This window comes from Danio rerio, chromosome 3 (genome assembly GCF_049306965.1).
Source record: "Danio rerio strain Tuebingen ecotype United States chromosome 3, GRCz12tu, whole genome shotgun sequence".
Classification (NCBI taxonomy): Eukaryota; Metazoa; Chordata; class Actinopteri; order Cypriniformes; family Danionidae; genus Danio; species Danio rerio.
The window spans coordinates 64,950,001-64,960,612 of record NC_133178.1 but is presented as its reverse complement, the minus strand read 5'-3'; the positions used below and the strand labels follow the sequence as shown (position 1 = coordinate 64,960,612).

The 10,612-nt window shown below is 37.7% G+C and overlaps 1 protein-coding gene across 1 annotated transcript in view; it reads left to right on the top strand.

The window, feature by feature from the left end:
- Positions 1-985: 985 nt before the first annotated feature.
- Positions 986-10,612, top strand: part of si:ch73-364h19.2 — an 18,370-nt gene continuing 8,743 nt past the window's right edge. Inside the window, exons 1-5 of the mRNA XM_003198195.7 lie at positions 986-1,111; positions 4,148-4,230; positions 8,050-8,148; positions 8,367-8,468; positions 9,014-9,148. Coding sequence (XP_003198243.1) covers positions 4,171-4,230; positions 8,050-8,148; positions 8,367-8,468; positions 9,014-9,148 — 396 coding nt within the window. The 5' untranslated portion in view covers positions 986-1,111; positions 4,148-4,170. The remainder of the gene's footprint in view (positions 1,112-4,147; positions 4,231-8,049; positions 8,149-8,366; positions 8,469-9,013; positions 9,149-10,612) is intronic.

Genomic DNA, 10,612 nt, shown 5'->3' with positions numbered 1-10,612 from the left:
TACGCCCCTGGCTCAGTGGCGCAACAAGGGGGTATGCAGTATATGCGGCGCATAGGGGCGCGACACATGGGGGGCGCCGTTGTGCCAAAACTATTTTTTTTTTAAATTATCCTTATTAAAAGTTTCAAATAATAAAAATAAATAAATATGTTTTGTTAAAAAAACATTATTTTGCATTTTAAACGAATATAATATTGTTATTGTTTAATTCAAAATCATTTAACACAATAACATGCAGTCCCACAGCCTAAAGTGTTCATGTAGATGTAACTGTTTAGATTTGTTTTTATTTTTATCAAAATAAACTGTCATACATAATGTTAAAAGTTATAAGATTAATCTGAAAATTTGTCTTCATTTATTATTAATTAATTAATATAAAATAAGAGGGATCACACAAAATTTGAACCCGCACACCCCTCAGTAAATGTGTAGTTGCGCCCCTGCCCTGGCTATAGGTGAATTGGGTAGGCTAAATTAAAGTGTATGTGTGTGAATAGGAGTGTATGGGTGATTCTCAGTGATGGGTTTCAGGGCATCCGCTGCGTAAAACATATGCTGGATAAGTTGGCGGTTCATTCCGCTGTGGCGACCCTGATTAATAAAGGGACTAAGCCGAAAAAAAAGAATGAATGATTAGGGAATCATTTAACACAATGGTTTTCATTCATTAATTTTCTTGTCGGCTTGGTCCCTTTATTAATCCGGGGTCGCCACAATGGAATGAACCACCAATTTATCCAGCTAGTTTTTACACAGCGTATGCGCTTCCAGTCGCAACCCATCTCTGGGAAAATAATGGTTTTAGTTTATTTATTTATTGATTTTTTGTCCATTTTCGATAATTCAGAGTTGCACTCCACAAATAAAAACATTTTATCAGCTTTAATTCTGAATATTCACGCTGTAAGTGCCACAATAAACATGGAGCCGAGGTCTTTCCGCTTGCTTTCCGGAAAAGCCCGAGTGACGTTCGGCTGTGTTCGTTCGTCTCTGCGAAGTCATTGTATGTAAACAAGGTCAAGTATTCGCCGCAGCATTTCAGCCTGCACAGACCAACCAGACGACTCTCTCCAGAGAAGACGACATCACATCAGCACAACTATTACAGGTACAGCAATCAATGCAGAGGGAGATTTACTGCACCACATGATGATTTATTTTCGGTGTAATCTGTTTTCTGCTAATCCTGTGCGGCGTTTTCTTGCATACGTCATGGAAAGGCAGCAGCAGCATGGTGTTGTTTACATTCCTTCGCAGTGGGAAAAACATGTCAAATACCGAGTCGAGAATGTCATTCAAGGGCATCAGCTCATCAATATACATGACAGATCCTGTGCAGTGCAGCAAAGTCATGTGTCTCTGTTTATTCAGCCTTACAGACATGCATAACATTCAAATGCAGGACGATTTACCTTACATTTAATAACTCACCGAACTCCACCATAATGCATTTAATTTAATCATTGTTGATTAACTATGTTTGTTAATTTTCTCTACGTGACGATTTCGAGTACTAATATTGTGTCTCAGCAATAGTACATTACTGGCTAACTGGTTTAGTCTAGTCTGAAATACGTGATTAATAAAATTGATTCAATAATTGATTTAGTTTTTAAAAATAATCTATAGTATGAGTTGTTCATAGTGGTATATATAGCCTATAGTTCCTCTTTGTGAATGTTTTAGATTGAGGTCAAGTTGATTTTATATTCAGACATTCAGACTTTCCCCTTAATAGCATAATTTCAGAGTATTATTTGCTAATTCTAATTTGGGAAGTCATATTAGCAACCAATGACTATCCAGGAACAACATTGTTCAGCCAGTTAAATAGTGCTAGTGTTGTATGTATATAGTGTATTTATTGTGTATGATTGGGACCCCATGATTGATAGAGGGAATTTGGTGAGGACACCGGGGTTACACCCCTACTCTTTATGAGAATTGCCACGGGAGTTTTAATTACGACAGAGAGTCAGGACCTCAGTTTAACGTCTCATCCGAAAGAAGGCACCAACTGACAGTATACAGTCCCCTTCACTATACTGGGGCATTAGGGCTCTTCTAACAGCAACCTAGTTTTCCTATGTGGTCTCCCATCCTGGTACTGAACAGGCTCAGCCATGCTTAGCTTCAATGAGTAAACGGTCTTGTGCAGCAGGGTGATATGGCTGTGGTTAACAATGTTTAATTAGCGTAGTAAACAATATAGAGACCGTTAAATTAATAAATGTGCGAATATAAAACTAATGTCAGGGATGGCTGACATGAAACTGACGTTGCAACACAGTGTTGAGATCCTGAAGCGCAAGTGTTTTGAAACAATGCACCGAAGCATGATCCGAAACACCCAGGTCACGTGACCAAGATGATTCGAAACACCCAGGTCATGTGACTAAGATGATTCGAAACACCCAGGTCATGTGACTAAGATGAATCGAACCACCAAGGTCAGATGACTAATGTGTTTCGAAACACCCAGGTCATGTGATTAAGGTGATTTGAAACACCCAGGTCACATGACTAAAGTGTTTCGAAACACCCAAGTCACTTGACTAAGGTTATTCGAAACACCCATGTCACGTGACTATAGTGTTTCGAAACGCTCAGGTCACATGACTAATGTGTTTCGAAACACCCAGGTCACGTGATTAAGGTGATTTGAAACACCCAGGTCACATGACTAAAGTATTTAGAAACACCCAGGTCACGTGACTGAGGTGAATTGAAACACTCAAGTCACTTGACTAAGGTTATTTCGAAACACCCAGGTCACGTGACTAGTGTTTCGAAACGCTCAGGTCACATGACTAATGTGTTTCAAAACACCCAGGTCACGTGATTAAGGTGATTTGAAACACCCAGGTCACGTGACTAAGATAATTCGAAACACCCAGGTCACATGACTAATGTGTTTCGAAACACCCAGGTCACGTGATTAAGGTGATTTGAAACACCCAGGTCACATGACTAAAGTGTTTCGAAACACCCAAGTCACTTGACTAAGGTTATTCGAAACACCCAGGTCACGTGACTAAAGTGTTTAGAAACACCCAGGTCACGTGACTGAGGTGAATTGAAACACTCAAGTCACTTGACTAAGGTTATTCGAAACACCCAGGTCACGTGACTAGTGTTTCGAAACGCTCAGGTCACATGACTAATGTGTTTCGAAACACCCAGGTCACGTGATTAAGGTGATTTGAAACACCCAGGTCACGTGACTAAGATGATTCGAAACATCCAGGTCACATGACTAATGTGTTTCGAAACACCCAGGTCACGTGATTAAGGTGATTTGAAACACCCAGGTCACGTGACTAAGATGATTCGAAACATCCAGGTCACATGACTAATGTGTTTCGAAACACCCAGGTCACGTGATTAAGGTGAATTGAAACACCCAGGTCACATGACTAAAGTGTTTCGAAACACCCAAGTCACTTGACTAAGGTTATTCGAAACACCCAGGTCACGTGACTATAGTGTTTCGAAACACCCAGGTCACCTGATTAAAGTGAATTGAAACACCCAGGTCACGTGACACTAGAAGAACCATTATATTAAAATTAAATCTTAAAAAAGGGGTAAAATAGGTGCCCTTTAAAGTATATGTTTAAGTTCTGAAGTACACTATTAGAGCACTTTCAGCACAATAACCTTACCTCTAACTTGTTTTTCACTAAGGTTTAGTAGTGCTGTATGTTGCAACAACCCTGAACTCCCAAAGCTTAGCATTATTCAGGGCAAGGGCAAGGTGTGCGTGACAGTTTTGGTCCTGAAAATCCATCAGGTGTATCAGCACTAGTGGTGTTAACCTTATCGCACACCAGCCACAGTGGTCACGTGACTATAGTTCAAAGTCACCAGCCACTCAGCATTTCCCACAGTTTTATGGTTGGGAAGTTACATTTGATATAATGACAATGAGATTGCTGGTAGTATATGAAAAGTTGCCATTCGCCTATAACAAAATCCCTTAGATCTTTAAACAAAAAAATGTAAAGTTAAACACAGTTAAAAGAAATATCTTCATATTGATGTAAAAAAACATTCATGTCAAGCTCTGATGTGCAGATGTTTATCTGTGGGCCGTGTTTTGGCACAAATCAATCTTTCAGTGTTGTGTTTTCCTCTCTCAAAGGATTTCGGAGATCTCCAGCCACCATGATGCAGTGTCTCCAGTTTCTGGTTGAACCAACCAAGAACGTCACGGAGAAGTTTAAGGTACATTCTAGAATATATTAACATCTAGATTATATATATATATATAATACAGAGAAATGTGAAATAAGGCTGCAAATATATAACATTTCAGCATCAATTGTGCATCTAGAATAGTCACAAATGAGCGGTTTAAAGGGGAGTTATTATGCTTTTTTTAGGATGTAAAGTAAGTAAAATCGGATGTTTTAGCTCAAAATACCACTCAAATACTGTTTTATAACTCTCTAAATGGACCCTTTTTGGCTTTAAAACATGTTAGGATGTTTTGGTGGCTGTCGCTTTAAATGCAAATGAGATTGTGCTCTTTTAAAAAGAGGGCGGAGCTACAAATGCCTACGTGTCAGCGTAGCGGCAGATTCAAAAACAAGACTATCGTCCCTATGGTAATGAGGGAGAGATGGTCACTTGTGGGCGGGGCTTTCCCCTTCTGATGACATCATACAACAGGAGAATGTCAATCAGAGTGTTTCTGCAGGCTGTTTTCATCAACTGTGATTATAAACAATATACTTAATTAATGTTTACCATTAGAAGCTGGATGTTTTCACACACTGCTGACACACAACTGTGTTTAAACCCCTTATAAAAGTGATTTTTACGTAATAGACCCCCTTTAAAGCAAGACATTATTACATTTGTAACGTTATTAAACATTAATTTTGTTTAGTTATTTATACAATGAAGGACACGCAATGTTGAAATGAAGACTGCAAAACACTGTTTCACTTTTAACTTTACTGTATTTAGCGATGCTTGTAATTTGTTCATTGTATTTTATGCATGATTTACTTCCTTACAAAATCACCTTCAGTCGATCTAAAATGATGGAAGCTTTACAAGTAGACCTATTCAAGTCATATGGCATTCATATCACAATATATATCACAGATTAGCAAAGCCCTTAAGTGAACTTTTGATATCAGTAGGCATACTGAAGTTTCCAAAGTTCTAAAGAGTGTTTTTCTGCTCATCAGCTGGAGACGGAGGAAGTGGAGCACACATGAGCGGCTTTTTAATGAAGCACTGGGCTTGTTTATTTGCCCTTCATAGACAACCTTATGTGTCTTCATCTGAACTGAAAACATCTATGAAAAACAGTCACGTTTGACTAATACAAGAGCCATTAAAAAGTGCAGAATAGTGCACAGCGGATGCCCTTCCAGCTGCAACCCAGTACTGGGAAACACCCAAACACACTCATTCACACACATACACTACGGCCAGTTAATCAATTCTCCTATAGTGCATGTGTTTGGACTGTGGCGGAAACCGGAGCACCCGGAGGAAACCCACGCCAATACGGGGAGAACATGCAAACTCCACAACCAGCTGAGACTTGAACCTGTGACCTTCAAGCGCACTTTGTTTCTTCTAGTGTGCTGTTTAGTCACTACTTGTTGTCATGATTTGCAACATAGGCTGATTGTCAATATTGTTATACGTCTGACAGCAGTGCGTAGGTCAAATAAACACTAGGGGGCAGTATGATGACAACAACTTGTGTTCTTTTTCACACTGGTGATGTTTACAGGGACATATTATTGATGAATAAAGGATTATTTTCATGCCTAACTCTGTGGACCGCAAAGCGGCACGGGCCCCTGGGGGAAGGTTTTAGCTCAGTGGTTTGCTAGCTGATCTGTACGACAAGCTCTGCCTTCTGGACGTTTACAAGCAGAACATGTGTCGGAAACATCCAACAAAAAGCACCCTAGCTAACATATTTCAGATTCAAAAAATCTTAGACAACACCCTCTAGTGGATTTCTCATCTGAAACGTACACAAAAACACACCCTAAGTGATGTATTTCACATGTGCTCAAATGTAGACAGCACCCACCAGTAGATTTGCCATTTGAAATGTGTGACAAAATCCACACTAAGTAACGCATTTCTGACTCGCACAAATGTAGACAGCGCCCTCTAGTGGATTTGTCATCTGAAACGTACGACAAAACACGCACTAAGTAACATATTTGAGACCGGCAAAAATATAGACAGCGCCTCTAGTGGATTTATCATCTGAAACGTACGACAAAACGCATCCTAAGTAAAGTATTTCAGACTCGCAAAAATGTAGACAGCGCCCTCTAGTGGATTTATCATCTGAAACGTACGACAAAACGCATCCTAAGTAACGTATTTCAGACTCGCAAAAATGTAGACAGCGCCTCTAGTGGATTAATTCTCTGAAACATACGACAAAACGCACCCTAAGTAACACAATTCAGATGAACACAAATGTAGACAGCACCCTCTTGTAGATTTGTCATCTGAAATGTGCGACAAAACCCACACTAAGTAACGCATTTCAGACTCGCACAAATGTAGACAGCGCCCTCTAGTGGATTTGTCATCTGAAACGTACGACAAAACACGCACTAAGTAACATATTTGAGACCGGCAAAAATATAGACAGCGCCTCTAGTGGATTTATAATCTGAACGTACGACAAAACGCATCCTAAGTAACCCATTTCAGACTCGCAAAAATGTAGACAGCGCCCTCTAGTGGATTAATTCTCTGAAACATACGACAAAGCGCACCCTAAGTAACACAATTCAGATGAACACAAATGTAGACAGCACCCTCTTGTAGATTTGTCATCTGAAATGTGCGACAAAACGCATCCTAAGTAACGTATTTCAGACTGGCAAAAATGTAAACAGCGCCCTCTAATGAATTTGTCATCTGAATCGTATGACAAAACACGCACTAAGTAACATATTGCACATTCGCAGAAACGTAAACATCGCCCTCTAGTGGATTTGTCATCTGAAACGTACGACAAAATGCTCCCTAAGTAACGCATTTCAGATTCGCACAAATGTAGACAGCGCCCTCTAGTGGATTTTTTTATCTAAAACATACAACATAACGCATCCTAAGTAACACATTTCAGACTGGCAAAAATGAAGACAGCGCCCTCTAGTGGATTGATCATCTGAAACGTACGACAAAACGCTCAATAAGTAACGCATTTTAGATTATTACAAATGTAGACAGCGCCCTTTTGTAGATTTGTCATCTGAAATGTATGACAAAACACACCCTAAGTAACGTTATTTAGACTGGCAAAAATGTAAACCGTGCCCTCTACTGGATTCATCATCTGAAACGTGTGACAAAACACACCCTAAGTAACGCATTTCAGATTCACACAAAAGTAGACAGCACCCTCTTGTGGATTTATTATCTGAAACCTAAGACAAAACACACCCTAAGTAACGTATTTCAGACTCGCAAAATGTAGACAGACATCGCCGTCTAGTGGATTTATCATCTCAAATGTACAACAAAATGCACGCTAAGTAACGTGTTTCAGACTTGCAAAAAAGTAAACAGCACCCTCATGTGGATTTGTCATCTAAAACGTACGACAAAACACACCCTAAGTAACGTATTTCAAACTCGCTAAAATGTAAACAGCCCCCTCTTGCAGATTTGTCATCTGAAATGTACAACAAAATGCACCCTAAGTAATGCATTTCACATGTGGACAAATGTAGACAGCGCCCTCCAGTAGTTTTGTCATCTGAAACCTGCGACAAAACGCACACTATGTAATGTATTTCAGATTGACACAAATGTTGACAGCACCCCCTAGTGGATTTGTCATCTGAAGGGTACAACAAAATGCACCCTGATTAACGCATTTGCACAAAGAAATATACACAGCGCCCTCTACCGGATTCGTCATCTGAAACGTGCAACAAAACTCGTAAAAATGTAGACAGCGCCCTCTAGTGTATTTTTTTAGGGGAGTTGGGGAGGGGTGTAATCAAGTTCATTAGATATTCAATGATTTTGTGTGTGCAGGAGTTTCGTAAGAAGTCGAAGAATGAAAAGAGAGAGCCGCTGGACGAGAGTCAGCTGTTTATTGTGAATCTCGCCAAGGACCTGGGACGGGTCTGTCAGGTACACATACAGATACACAGTATGCCTAAAATTTCACATTTGAGTTGTTCACGCTGGATTGGAATTGAAATGTGAAAAACACGAGGAGAAATTCAGTGCCATATTCAGTTACTTATGATTGGGTTCCAAACGTAAAGCTTGAACCAAATGTAATTTTATAAAGACATAAATAAAACTAAAGTTCCCTTGTACGTGTGGACCTGTTTTTTTTTTCCCAGAGGTCTGAGGTGCTGGAGCACATCTCCAACAGTGAGGACGTTTGGCCCACACTCACCTGCAGGGCTTTCATTCTGGAGTGGGCGGCTCTGCTGGAGAGCAAGGTAAATAAACACTTTTAAATCCGCATGAACCGGAAGCTGCAACATTTTTTTTTTTCGTATTGTGATGCAGCTCCTAGAAAAATGTCATATTAAATAAGAAGACAGTGGGTGTGGCTTGTTGTTTTTTTCTAATACCTGCTGATTGGATGTAGTTTCATTCAGAAAGATGGTGAAAGGGTTTTGGAGAGCCTAACAGACTCCTCCTCCTCATCATTTCTGTTTTGGAAGGGCGTGGTTAAGTATGTTAGCCACACCCAATACCTCAGACAGACCTAATCTGAGAGTTTAACTGAAGGAAGTGTATTTTCAGATTTCAATTAATGATTACAAGGGCAAGCAATATTGTTCTTTATCTTAATAACATGCACAGATGAATTGTTCGCCCCAAAACTAGCAATGTGAACAAAGAAAAATCAATATCGTTAGTTTTGATTTCCTTCATTCTTTAAGCACAGTGTGAAAAGCCCCACTGAAACCAAAACGCTGTTATTTCTGGTGCTGGAAAGGCTGCCAGTGTAACAGAACAGCTTATGTTGTTGTATCAGAAAAGGCCGATGCAGACTGACGGCTGGCCAGAGAGAAGTGACTGGAAGGATCTGGCTCTGAGCGGCGAACAGGACCTGGAGAGAGCCAAGAAGGTCATTATAACCTGGAGCAAAGACCTGAGAGCCCAGCCTGAGGTACTTAAATCAGTTTAACCCTGTTAAGACTATATATACATGCACTGATATGAAATTTTGACCGATACAATAACCGATAACTCTTTCGATTTGGAGGACGATGGCTGGTATATTAACTAAATATATAATTTCATTTATTTAATATTTGAATTATAGTTAGATATATATTCTAGATTTAAATACTGTCCAAAATATAGATATTGGACTTAAATATTGTACAATCATTCAACAGTTCTGTTTAGCAATGCACTGATATGGAATATTTGACCGATACAATAAACGATAACTCCATATTTGAAGGACTATAGCCAATATATTAGACAAATATATATATATATATATATATATATATATATATATATATATATATATATATATATATTGTTTATATTATATATATATATATATATATATATATATATATATATATATATATATATATATATATATAATATTTGAATTATAGTTTATATATATTTGTGACTTTAATACTGTACATTAAATGAACAGGTCTGTTTAGGAATGCACCGATATTAATTTTTGACCGATACAATAACCGATAACTCTTCATATTTGGTGGATGCTAGCCTATATATTAGATAAATATATAATTATATATATATATATAATTTATTTATAGGTGGATATATATTCTTGATTTAAATACTGGAAATAAAATCAACAATTCTGTTTAGGAATGCACTGATATGGAATTTTGGACTGATACAATAACCAATAACTCTTTACATTTGTAAGACAATAGCCTATATATTTGACAATTATATAATAATAAATATATATTTGATAATTCAATTATAGTAATATATATTCTTGACTTCAGGACTCTATATAAAATCAACATTTCTGATTTGAAATGCACCAACACAATTGATTTGACCGATAAAATAACCAATAATTTTTCCGATTTGTAGGACCATGGCTGATATATTAGCCAAATATATAACTTTATATATTTAATATTTGAATTTTAGTTTCATATATATATATATATATATTCTTGGCTTAAATACTGTACATAAAATCAACAGTTCTGTTTAGGGATGCACCGATATGGAACTTTTTGACTAATACAATAACAGATAACTCTTTCGTTTTGAAGGACAACAGCCCATATTCTACCCAAATATATAGTTAAAATATATATTTGATGAATTTGAATTATATTTACATAAATTCTTGACTTACTGTACATACTGTACATTAAATTAACAGTCCTAGGAATGCACTGATATGGAATTATTGACCAATACAATAACCGATAACTCTTTCAATCTGGAAGATGATAGCCGATATATTAGCCAAATATATAATTATGTATATGTAATATTTTAATTATAGTTACATATATATAGTTGACTTAAATACTGTACATAAAATCAACAGTTCTGTTTAGGAATGCACCGATATGAAACTTTTTGACTGATACAATAACAATTAACTTTT